This window comes from Pleurodeles waltl, chromosome 9 (genome assembly GCF_031143425.1).
Source record: "Pleurodeles waltl isolate 20211129_DDA chromosome 9, aPleWal1.hap1.20221129, whole genome shotgun sequence".
Lineage (NCBI taxonomy): Eukaryota > Metazoa > Chordata > Amphibia > Caudata > Salamandridae > Pleurodeles > Pleurodeles waltl.
Window position 1 is genome coordinate 985,963,041 of NC_090448.1, and position 12,921 is coordinate 985,975,961.

General features: G+C 46.1%; 1 protein-coding gene across 3 annotated transcripts in view; it reads right to left on the reverse strand.

Moving 5' to 3' along the window:
* Positions 1 to 12,921, reverse strand: part of YLPM1 (YLP motif containing 1) — an 865,271-nt gene that overhangs the window by 173,222 nt on the left and 679,128 nt on the right. For all 3 annotated transcript variants that reach the window (XM_069208481.1, XM_069208482.1, XM_069208480.1), the window contains one exon: positions 7,160 to 7,243. In XM_069208481.1, coding sequence (XP_069064582.1) covers positions 7,160 to 7,243 — 84 coding nt within the window. The remainder of the gene's footprint in view (positions 1 to 7,159; positions 7,244 to 12,921) is intronic.

Consider the following 12,921-nt stretch of genomic DNA (forward strand, 5'->3'; position numbering starts at 1 on the left):
GAATATGATATTAGTAATTTCTAATAAATCAATGAGGTCAAACAGTATTGTATATGCTGACCTATATACAAGATCAACATTATAGCTATTCTGGGAAATATTTTTTAAATAGTTACAACTTTCCTTTTAAGAAATGTTGCATTAACCTGTAATGCTGGTTCTTCTTAAGGGAAATCTACATGTAAATAATAAGCACAAAGTACTGTCAAAGAGTGGGAAACTGGACTACAATTATTAAGAAAAAATATTTTTTGTTTCTCACTAGCCTAGGTTAAGTCATTACTAATCTAATTTCATGGATGTTCTATAAACTAAACATGTCAATTTATAATATAAAAAGTTGTCTGGTAAAGCCTGTGACCAGAAAAATCCTATCATAAACCTTTTTAAAGGAAAATAAGAGGGAAGCTGGGACACTGTACGTAGAGATGCTGCAACCATATAAGGCAGGGAAAACTAACAGTGCGGCCTTAACAAATCTTAGTCCTAAACGATTTCATCATGATCTGTCATTTAAATTTCTTATATTCAGCTGACATTAAAGCACTTTATTTTACTGGCCATGATTGAAAGTCTATAAATATGAAACATGGTATATTAGCCTACATGGCTGTTTTTAATGTTCAAGGGATGTACAGTCGTGCTAGAAGCTGGTATGCATGGTCAAGGGTAACTTAGCAGTTTGTTTACACCTCTCCATACAACCCAAAGTATCCCCACTCCCTTGATACTAATTTACCTTCCTCTTCTTACTGCATGTATTTGTACCTTACTCATATATTTTGGACTAACACTTCTCTCCCTTTTCCTCTCCCCTGTATCTTCCCCATTCACAGATGCCACTACTGATTGGACCACTTATCTGCTGATAACTTGAGGCTTTTAGGATGCTATATCTACCACTTGCTGCCCTTGTGGCAATGGGGAAAGCCTGGTCTTTCAGGGGATGCTCCATGGAACTTTTGGATTAACCCTAAGATTTAGAAGAACAGATAGTTCTGTGTAGAATCTCTGGCTGTTTGCACCATGTCAGAAAAGTATCATACCATTCTTGTCACTCCTCTACCAGACCCACATCTGAGGTTTGGCTAGTACCTCAACCAAACCGATTATCCCTCATGTATATTATGTAAAAACTGGCCTCCTTCAAAATATTAGTTGATAAATTTTGCAATTTAAATACGTTTACACTACTGGCTTCAACTCTGAACACTACCATTTCCACTTTTTCTCTATTGTTAATCACTATATGCAGTATGTGTTCTCTGCACAGAGCTCACAATGCAAAATTGACCTTTGAAAAGTAAGGAAAATGTCACTTACCCAGTGTACATCTGTTCGTAGCATGAGTCGCTGCAGATTCACATGCTGTGCACAGTCCGCCATCTGGTGTTGGGCTCGGAGTGTTACAAGTTGTTTTTCTTCGAAGAAGTCTTTTGGAGTCACGAGATCGAGGGACTCCTCCCCTTTCGGTTCCATTGCGCATGGGCGTCGACTCCATCTTAGATTGTTTTCCCCGCAGAGGGTGAGGTAGGAGTTGTGTATGTTAGTCATAGTGCCCATGCAATGGAATGAATACGTATGTACATAATAAAGGTTAAAGTAATATATTTACAAATGTACAATTGTTTAAGATCTACTTCTAAACGGCTACAGGGTCCCGGGGAGGCGGGAGGGGGCATGTGAATCTGCAGCGACTCATGCCACGAACAGATGTACACTGGGTAAGTGACATTTTCCGTTCGATGGCATGTGTAGCTGCAGATACACATGCTGTGCATAGACTAGTAAGCAGTTATCTCCCCAAAAGCGGTGGTTCAGCCTGTAGGAGTTGAAGTAGTTTGAAATAATGTTCTTAGTACAGCCTGACCTACTGTGGCTTGTTGTGCAGCTAACACATCTACACAGTAGTGCTTGGTAAATGTATGAGGCGTAGACCATGTTGCTGCCTTACATATTTCGTTCATTGGAATATTTCCTAGAAAGGCCATGGTAGCCCCTTTCTTTCAGGTTGAGTGTGCCTTTGGTGTAATAGGCAGCTCTCTCTTTGCTTTAAGATAGCAGGTTTGAATACACTTAACTATCCACCTGGCAATACCTTGTTTTGAAATTGGATTTCCTGTATGAGGTTTTTGAAAGGCAATAAATAGTTGTTTTGTCTTCCTAATTTGTTTTGTTCTGTCAATGTAGTACATTAGTGCTCTCTTGATGTCTAATGTATGTAGTGCTCTTTCAGCTACGGAATCTGGCTGTGGGAAGAACACTGGTAATTCTACTGTTTGATTTAAGTGGAACGGTGAGATAATCTTTGGTAAGAATTTTGGATTTGTTCTTAGAACTACCTTATTCTTGTGTATTTGAATAAATGGTTCTTGTATGGTAAATGCCTGAATCTCACTCACTCTTCTTAGAGATGTGATGGCAATGAGAAATGCAACTTTCCACGTTAAGTATTGCATTTCACAAGAATACATGGGTTCGAAAGGTGGACCCATGAGCCTTGTTAAGACAATGTTGATGTTCCATGAAGGAACAGGTGGTGTCCTTGGTGGTATAATTCTCTTTAGGCCTTCCATAAACGCTTTAATGACAGGTATTCTAAATAGGGAAGTGGAATGAGTAATCTGCAGGTAAGCAGATATTGCGGTGAGATGTATCTTTATGGAAGAGAAAGCTAGATTTGATTTTTGCAAATGTAGTAAATATCCTACTACATCTTTTGGAGATGCGTGCAATGGTTGAATTTGATTATTATGGCAGTAACAAACAAATCTTTTCCATTTATTTGCATAGCAGTGTCTAGTGGAAGGTTTTCTAGCTTGTTTTATGACCTCCATACACTCTTGTGTGAGGTCTAAATGTCCAAATTCTAGGATTTCAGGAGCCAAATTGCTAGATTCAGCGATGCTGGGTTTGGATGCCTGATCTGTTGTTTGTGTTGTGTTAACAGATCTGGTCTGTTGGGTAGCTTGACATGAGGTACTACTGACAGGTCTAGTAGTGTTGTATACCAAGGTTGTCTTGCCCATGTTGGTGCTATTAGTATGAGTTTGAGTTTGTTTTGACTCAATCTGTTTACTAGATATGGAAGGAGAGGGAGAGGGGGAAAAGCGTACGCAAATATCCCTGACCAATTCATCCATAGAGCATTGCCTTGGGATTGATGGTGTGGGAACCTGGATGCAAAGTTTTGGCATTTTGCGTTTTCTTTTGTTGCAAATAGATCTATTTGAGGTGTTCCCCAAATTTGAAAGTAAGTGTTCAGTATTTGGGGGTGAATTTCCCATTCGTGGACTTGTTGGTGATCCCGAGAGAGATTGTCTGCTAGCTGGTTCTGGATCCCTGGAATAAATTGTGCTATTAGGCGAATGTGGTTGTGAATTGCCCAATGCCATATTTTTTGTGTTAGGAGACACAACTGTGTCGAGTGTGTGTCCCCCTGTTTGTTTAAATAATACATTGTTGTCATGTTGTCTGTTTTGACAAGAATGTATTTGTGGGTTATCATGGGTTGAAATGCTTTCAACGCTAGAAATACTGCTAACAGTTCTAAGTGATTTATGTGAAACTTCTTTTGATGCATGTCCCATTGTCCTTGGATGCTGTGTTGATGGAGGTGTGCTCCCCACCCTGTCATGGAAGCATCCGTTGTTATGACGTATTGTGGCTCTGGGTCTTGGAAAGGCCGCCCTTTGTTTAAATTTGTACTGTTCCACCATAGAAGCGAGATGTATGTTTGGCGGTCTATCAACACCAGATCTAGAAGTTGACCATGTGCATGTAACCATTGTGATGCTAGGCATTGTTGTAAGGGCCGCATGTGCAATCTTGCGTTTGGGACAATGGCTATGCATGAAGACATCATGCCTAGGAGTTTTAATACCATTTTTGCTTGTATCTTTTGTGTTGGATACATGGCCTGTATCACCTTGTGAAATGTTTGAACCCTTTGTGGACTTGGAGTGGCTATCCCTTCTGTTGTGTTGATTGTCGCTCCTAAGTATTGCTGTGTTTGACACAGCAAAAGGTGTGACTTTGCATAGTTGATGGAGAAACCCAGCTTGTGAAGGGTCTGTATGACATACTTTGTGTGACGTGAACACCTTGTTAGCGTGTTGGTTTTGATTAACCAGTCGTCTAAGTAAGGGAACACGTGTATTTGCTGCCTTCTGATATGTGCAGCTAGTACTGCCAGGCATTTTGTAAAGACTCTTGGCGCAGTTGTTATTCCGAATGGCAACACTTTGAATTGGTAATGTATTCCTTTGAATACGAACCTTCGGTATTTCCTGTGGGAAGGATGTATCGGTATGTGGAAATACGCATCCTTTAGGTCTAATGTTGTCATGTAGTCTTGCTGTTTGAGCAGTGGGATAACGTCTTGTAATGTGACCAAGTGAAAGTGGTCTGATTTGATGTAGGTATTTAGTGTTCTGAGATCTAGTATTGGTCTCAGAGTTTTGTCCTTCTTTGGTATTAGAAAATACAGTGAGTAAACCCCTGTGTTTTTCTGTAGGCTTGGTACTAATTCTATTGCATCCTTTTGTAGTAATGCTTGAACTTCTAGTCCTAGAAGATCTATATGCTGTTTTGACATATTGTGTGTTTTCGGTGGGACGTTTGGAGGGAATTTGTGAAATTCTATGCAATAGCCATGTTGGATAATTGCTAAGACCCAAGTGTCTGTTGTTATTTCTTCCCAAGATTCGTAGAATTGGCTTAGTCTTCCCCCCACTGGTGTTGTGTGGTGGGGTTGTGTGACTTGTGAGTCACTGTTTATTTTGAGGGGTTTTGGGACCCTGAAATTTTCCCCGACTTCTTGGGAATTGGCCTCCTCTATATTGTCCCCGAAAACCTCCCCTTTGATATTGACCCTGGTAGGTAGGTGGTCTTGTCTGTGAAGTGTTGGTTTCTGAGGGTTGACCCCGAAACCCTCCCCTAAAAGGTGTCTTCCGAAATGTGCCTCTGCTCTGCGGGGAGTAGAGTGCGCCCATGGCTTTGGCTGTATCGGTGTCCTTTTTTAGTTTTTCAATGGCAGTGTCTACCTCCGGCCCAAACAATTGCTGTTCATTAAACGGCATATTGAGCACAGCCTGTTGGATTTCGGGTTTGAACCCAGAAGTGCTCAGCCAAGCGTGCCTCCGTATTGTAACTGCAGTGTTTATTGTCCTTGCAGCTGTATCAGCTGCATCCATGGAAGACCGTATCTGATTGTTCGAGATACTTTGTCCCTCTTCCACCACTTGTTGCACTCTTTTTTGGAACTCCTTGGGAAGGTGTTCGATGAGATGTTGCATTTCATCCCAATGAGCCCTGGCGTATCTTGCCAAGAGTGCTTGCGAGTTGGCGATACGCCACTGATTTGCTGCTTGTGCTGCAACTCTTTTCCCCGCTGCATCAAATTTGCGGCTCTCCTTGTCTGGAGGTGGTGCGTCGCCTGATGTCTGCGAGTTGGCTCTTTTACGAGCTGCCCCCACAACTACTGAGTCCGGTGTTAGTTGTGTTGTAATAAATATTGGGTCTGTGGGAGGTGCCTTATATTTTTTCTCCACCCTTGGAGTTATGGCTCTGCCTTTAACTGGCTCCCGAAAGATTTGTTTTGAGTGCCTTAGCATTCCTGGGAGCATGGGAAGGCTTTGATACTGGCTATGGGTGGAGGACAGGGTGTTAAAGAGAAAGTCATCCTCAATAGGCTCCGAGGTTGCTGTGTGGCGGTATCACGACCAGAGTCGGATGACTTCGACACCAGCATGCCCTTTTTCGGTGCCTTGGCTCGGTCACCTAGTTTTTGGGTTAAGCCATGGCCTGTTGGCAGTGGCGTCCCCTGGGCTTTTGTGGACTTTTCGTGAGTCCTAATTTTCGACGTCTTACTCACGGTGGTTATGTCTTCGGCGTCGGATTCCCCCGAATCCGACTCTTGGATGGAGAACGCTTCCTCTTCGTCCTCGAACCGATGTTGTCCTGTCGGCGTGGACGCCATTTGCAATCTTCTGGCTCTTCGGTCTCTGAGCGTCTTCCTCGACCGAAACGCTCGACAGGCTTCACACGTATCCTCCTTGTGCTCCGGGGACAGGCACAAGTTACAGACCAGATGCTGATCCGTATACGGATATTTGTGATGGCATTTAGGACAGAAGCGGAACGGGGTCCGTTCCATCAGTCTTGAAGTTGCACGCGGTCGGGATCGAAATTACCCCGAAGGGCCACCGGAGCTCTTCAAGATTCGGTGTCGATTTGTTCTAACTAACCCGATACGGAACGAAACAATACCGACGATTTTTTCCGAGATTCTAACTAACTTTCCGACCCGAAACACGGAGCGAAAAGGAACACGTCCGAACCAGATGGCGGAAAAAAAACAATCTAAGATGGAGTAGACGCCCATGCGCAATGGAACCGAAAGGGGAGGAGTCCCTTGATCTCGTGACTCGAAAAGACTTCTTCGAAGAAAAACAACTTGTAACACTCCAAGCCCAACACCAGACGGCGGACTGTGCACAGCATGTGTATCTGCAGCTACACATGCCATCGAACCTAGCCAAACATCCTACAAGGCTCTACTGTTCATTGGAAATTACTTATGTGCACTTGTAGTAACAAATCCTGATAACCCTACCTACACCTGTCCATAGAGAAAACATCAGTCATGTTGTGTTCCCCAATGAACTATAAATGTATCCTTTCTTAGTGAGAATTCCAAAAGAATAAGTTACTTACCTTCTGTGACGCCCTATCTGGTAGTGACTATCTAGCTGTAGTGTGATGCCTGGGGAATGTTCTAAGGTAATGAAACTGCAGCTAAAAGTCTGTCATATTACCAGGACACAATACAGGGAGAGAAGCTGCTCACTTTTGCAAGAACACAATGTGTTCCGAACACGTATACTGACCCATGGTTTTCAAGCCACAATTGGCTCCATAATGCATCCTAGCATGAGGAAATAACTATACATAAATAAATACGGCCTTCAGGGAAAGTGGCAAAGTCTGGCACATGGGCTCAACCTAACACACAGAACAGTAAGGAGCTAAATTTAAACTGTGCCTCATAACAGCAAATCTACAAGTTACGTCAATCAATGGAGTGCACCTGGAAGTAAGTACTACTTGGTAGAAGCAGTCTACATTTACAGATGAAAATCCATTTTGCTAAACCTACCTCTTCAATAGCAGCATCTTGCAAGAGAGATCGAATATCTAAGCGCATCATGTGACGAGGAGCTGTTTCCCAATGATCAGACATCTGTAAAAGAAAAAAAATAAAAAAAACAAAAAAACACAAATTTAGGTTAGATAGGCCGGGCACAACCAGTAGTGCACCAACCTATTCTTTCCACTCCTTTCTCTCTGTGGGAAACAATCAAAGTGCTTTTAACTTCTAAACAATGCCTAACTATTGTCCCAGATATTTTAGAAACTGATGAACTTTGCAGCATCACAAACTACACATTTGCATGCTAATTTACTACACATGTGTAGGAGGATGGCCTGGCTTATAGTGGGTACCTGAGGGTACATACACCTTGTGCCAGGTCCAGGTATCCCTTATTAGTAAGATTAGTAGTGTTCTAGAAGCTTACGCTGCTACAGTTAGTTATAGCGGAGCAGCTTAGGCTGAACTAGGAGACATGCAAAGCTCCTACTATACCACTTATATCACATAGATACTATATCATAAGAAACACAATAAAAAGTACAATGTGCCACAAATATCTCAGAGGATATACTCCCTTAGGTGGTAAGTAAAATACATAAAATATACACACAAACCAAAATCAGGTAAGTAAAAGAGTCAGAAAGTAGTGCAAACACTGTAGAATACAATAGGATGCAATAGGCCTAGGGACAACACAAACCATACACAAAAAGTGGAATGCGAACCACAAATGGACCCCCTAGGCTAGTGTAATGTGTAGAGGGTCGCTAGGAGTTTAAGAAAACACTACGGGTGTATAAGATACCCCACCCCAAGACCCTAGAAAGTAGGAGTAAAGTACTACTATTTTTCCCAGAAACACACCTAACTCGTGGTAGTGGATTTTACAAAGACCACTGCAGACTGCAAAGCACTGAAGACAGATTCCTGGACCTGAGGACCTGCAAAGGAAGGGGATCAAGTCCAAGAGTTGTGAAAGTGTCCGGGGTGGGGGTGGTGGGCCACTAAACCCCAGAAGAACGTGCAAAATGGATGCCTCCTGGTGGAAGAAGCTGAAGATGCTGCAACAACAAAAGGTGCTAGGAACTTCTCCTTCGTGCAGAAGATGTCCCACAGAGTGCTGGAGGATGCAGAGTTGTTTCTTTGGCAAAAAGACCGCAAACAAGCCTTGCTAGCTGCAAAGGTTGCGGTTGAAGAAAAAGGGTGCTACCTGTGCCTGGGAAGGACCGGGATGTCGCCACTTGGGAGAGGAGACAGAGGGGGGCCCTCAGCAAAACAGAGCCAACGCACAAGAAGGTAGCACCCGCAGAAGTCCTTGAACACTGGTTCAAGAAGACTGAGCACAGCGGCCGTCTCAACACTGCAAAACAGGGTCCCACAAAGCCAGAAGTCAATGCAGGATGGAGTGCTAGGAACCTGAGCTGGGATGTGCATGAAGGATTCCTTGCAAAAGTGCACAGAAACCCTAGCAGCTGCAGTTCACGCAGTGCACAGAATTACTGTCTGGAGAGGGGAGGCAAGGACTTACCTCGTCCACATTTGGACAGTTGGACCACTGGACAGTCTGGGTCACTTGGGTCCACCACCTGTGTTCCAGTGGCCATGCTTGTCAGGATGAGAGGGGTCCCAGAGTACCGGTGACGCTGAAGTTTGGTGCCTGCTGGAGCAACCCACAGGAGATTTCTTTGTGGCTTCCAGTGCAGGATGAAGGCAGACAGCCCCCAAAGCATGCACCACCAGGAAACAGTTGAGAAAGCCGGCAGGGATTAGGCGCTACAATGTCATTGATAGTCTTCTCGTTACTTTGTTGCAGTTTTGCAGGCTTCCTGGGTCAGTCAGCGGTCAATCCTTGGCAGAAGTCGAAGAGAGAGGTTCAGAGGAACTCTGGTGAATTCTTGCAAGTCGTTGTAAAGAAATGGCTCCCTATTTCAGTTACCCCCCACTTTTTGCCTGATACTGATGCTGACTTGACTAAGAAGTGTGCTGTGACCCTGCTAACCAGGCCCCGGCACCAGTGTTCTTTCACCTAAAATGTACCATTGTCTCCACAATTGGCACAACCCTGGCACCCAGGTAAGTCCCTTGTAACTGGTACCCCTGGTACCAAGGGCCCTGATGCCAGGGAAGGTCTCTAAGGGCTGCAGCATGTCTTATGCCACCCTAGGGACCCCTCACTCAGCACAGACACACTGCTTGCCAGCTTGTGTGTGCTGGTGGGGAGAAAATGACTAAGTCGACATGGCACTCCCCTCAGGGTGCCATGCCAACCTCACACTGCCTGTGGCATAGGTAAGTCACCCCTCTAGCAGGCCTTACAGCCCTAAGGCAGGGTGTACTATACCACAGGTGAGGGCATAGGTGCATGAGCACTATGCCCCTACAGTGTCTAAGCAAAACCTTAGACATTGTAAGTGCAGGGTAGCTATAAGAGTATATGGTCTGGGAGTCTGTCATGCACGAACTCCAGAGCTCCATAATGGCTACACTGAATACTGGGAAGTTTGGTATCAAACTTCTCAGAATAATAAACCCACACTGATGCCAGTGTTGGATTTATTAAAAAATGCACACAGAGGGCATCTTAGAGATGCCCCCTGTATTTTACCCAATTGTTCAGTGCAGGACTGACTGGTCTGTGCCAGCCTGCTGCTGAGAGACGGGTTTCTGACCCCATGTGGTGAAGGCCTTTGTGCTCTCTGAGGACAGAAACAAAAGCCTGCTCTAGGTGCTTCACACCTCCCCCCGGCAGGAACTGTAACACCTAGCAGTGAGCCTCAAAGGCTCAGGCTTCGTGTTACAATGCTCCAGGGCACTCCAGCTAGTGGAGATGCCCGCCCCCCTGGACACAGCCCCCAATTTTGGCGGCAAGCCCAGGAGAGATAATGAGAAAAACAAGGAGTCACTGGCCAGTCAGGACAGCCCCTAAGGTGTCCTGAGCTGAGGTGACTGACTTTTAGAAATCCTCCATCTTGCAGATGGAGGATTCCCCCAATAGAATTAGGGATGTGCCCCCCTCCCCTCAGGGAGGAGGCACAAAGAGGGTGTAGCCACTCTCAAGGACAGTAGCCATTGGCTACTGCCCTCCCAGACCTAAACACACCCTTAAAGTTAGCATTTAAGGGCTCCCCAAAACCTAGGAAACTAGATTCCTGCAACCTAAGAAGAGGACTGCTGAGCTGAAAAACCCCGCAGAGAAGACTGAGACACCAACTGCTTTGGCCCCAGCTCTACTGGCCTGTCTCCCCCCCCCTTCTGAAGACACTGCTTGTAATGAAATGCCTCCTTGGCATGGTTGCCCCCTGACTTTTTGCCTTTGCTGATGCTATGTTTACAATTGAAAGTGTGCTGAGGCCTGCTAACCAGGCCCCAGCACCAGTGTTCTTTCCCTAACCTGTACTTTTGTATCCACAATTGGCAGACCCTGGCATCCAGATAAGTCCCTTGTAACTGGTACTTCTAGTACCAAGGGCCCTGATGCCAAGGAAGGTCTCTAAGGGCTGCAGCATGTCTTATGCCACCCTGGAGACCTCTCACTCAGCACAGACACACTGCTTGCCAGCTTGTGTGTGCTAGTGAGGACAAAACGAGTAAGTCGACATGGCACTCCCCTCAGGGTGCCATGCCAGCCTCTCACTGCCTATGCAGTATAGGTAAGCCACCCCTCTAGCAGGCCTTACAGCCCTAAGGCAGGGTGCACTATACCATAGGTGAGGGTACCAGTGCATGAGCATGGTACCCCTACAGTGTCTAAACAAAACCTTAGACATTGTAAGTGCAGGGTAGCCATAAGAGTATATGGTCTGGGAGTCTGTCAAACACGAACTCCACAGCACCATAATGGCTACACTGAAAACTGGGAAGTTTGGTATCAAACTTCTCAGCACAATAAATGCACACTGATGCCAGTGTACATTTTATTGTAAAATACACCACAGAGGGCACCTTAGAGGTGCCCCCTGAAACTTAACCGACTATCTGTGTAGGCTGACTAGTTTTAGCAGCCTGCCACAAACCGAGACATGTTGCTGGCCCCATGGGGAGAGTGCCTTTGTCACTCTGAGGCCAGTAACAAAGCCTGCACTGGGTGGAGATGCTAACACCTCCCCCAGGCAGGAATTGCCACACCTGGCGGTGAGCCTCAAAGGCTCACCTCCTTTGTGCCAACCCAGCAGGACACTCCAGCTAGTGGAGTTGCCCGCCCCCTCCGGCCAGGCCCCACTTTTGGCGGCAAGGCCGGAGAAAATAATGAGAAAAACAAGGAGGAGTCACTGGCCAGTCAGGACAGCCCCTAAGGTGTCCTGAGCTGAGGTGACTCTAACTTTTAGAAATCCTCCATCTTGCAGATGGAGGATTCCCCCAATAGGGTTAGGATTGTGTCCCCCTCCCCTTGGGAGGAGGCACAAAGAGGGTGTACCCACCCTCAGGGCTAGTAGCCATTGGCTACTAACCCCCCAGACCTAAACACGCCCTTAAATTTAGTATTTAAGGGCTACCCTGAACCCTAGAAAATTAGATTCCTGCAACTACAAGAAGAAGGACTGCCTAGCTGAAAACCCCTGCAGAGGAAGACCAGAAGACGACAACTGCCTTGGCTCCAGAAACTCACCGGCCTGTCTCCTGCCTTCCAAAGATCCTGCTCCAGCGACGCCTTCCAAAGGGACCAGCGACCTCGACATCCTCTGAGGACTGCCCCTGCTTCGAAAAGACAAGAAACTCCCGAGGACAGCGGACCTGCTCCAAGAAAAGCTGCAACTTTGTTTCCAGCAGCTTTAAAGAACCCTGCAAGCTCCCCGCAAGAAGCGTGAGACTTGCAACACTGCACCCGGCGACCCCGACTCGGCTGGTGGCGATCCAACACCTCAGGAGGGACCCCAGGACTACTCTAAGACTGTGAGTACAAAAACCTGTCCCCCCTGAGCCCCCACAGCGCCGCCTGCAGAGGGAATCCCGAGGCTTCCCCTGACCGCGACTCTTTGAACCTAAAGTCCCGACGCCTGGAAGAGACCCTGCACCCGCAGCCCCCAGGACTTGAAGGACCGGACTTTCACTGGAGAAGTGACCCCCAGGAGTCCCTCTCCCTTGCCCAAGTGGAGGTTTCCCCGAGGAACCCCCACCTTGCCTGCCTGCAGCGCTGAAGAGATCCCGAGATCTCTCATAGACTAACATTGCGAACCCGACGCTTGTTTCTACACTGCACCCGGCCGCCCCCGCGCCGCTGAGGGTGAAATTTCTGTGTGGGCTTGTGTCCCCCCCAGTGCCCTACAAAACCCCCCTGGTCTGCCCTCCGAAGACGCGGGTACTTACCTGCAAGCAGACCGGAACCGGGGCACCCCCTTCTCTCCATTCTAGCCTATGCGTTTTGGGCACCACTTTGAACTCTGCACCTGACCGGCCCTGAGCTGCTGGTGTGGTGACTTTGGGGTTGCTCTGAACCCCCAACGGTGGGCTACCTTGGACCAAGAACTAAGCCCTGTAAGTGTCTTACTTACCTGGTTAACCTAACAAATACTTACCTCCCCTAGGAACTGTGAAAATTGCACTAAGTGTCCACTTTTAAAACAGCTATTTGTGAATAACTTGAAAAGTATACATGCAATTTTGATGATTTGAAGTTCCTAAAGTACTTACCTGCAATACCTTTCGAATGAGATATTACATGTAGAATTTGAACCTGTGGTTCTTAAAATAAACTAAGAAAAGATATTTTTCTATACAAAAACCTATTGGCTGGATTTGTCTGAGTGTGTGTACCTCATTTATTGTCT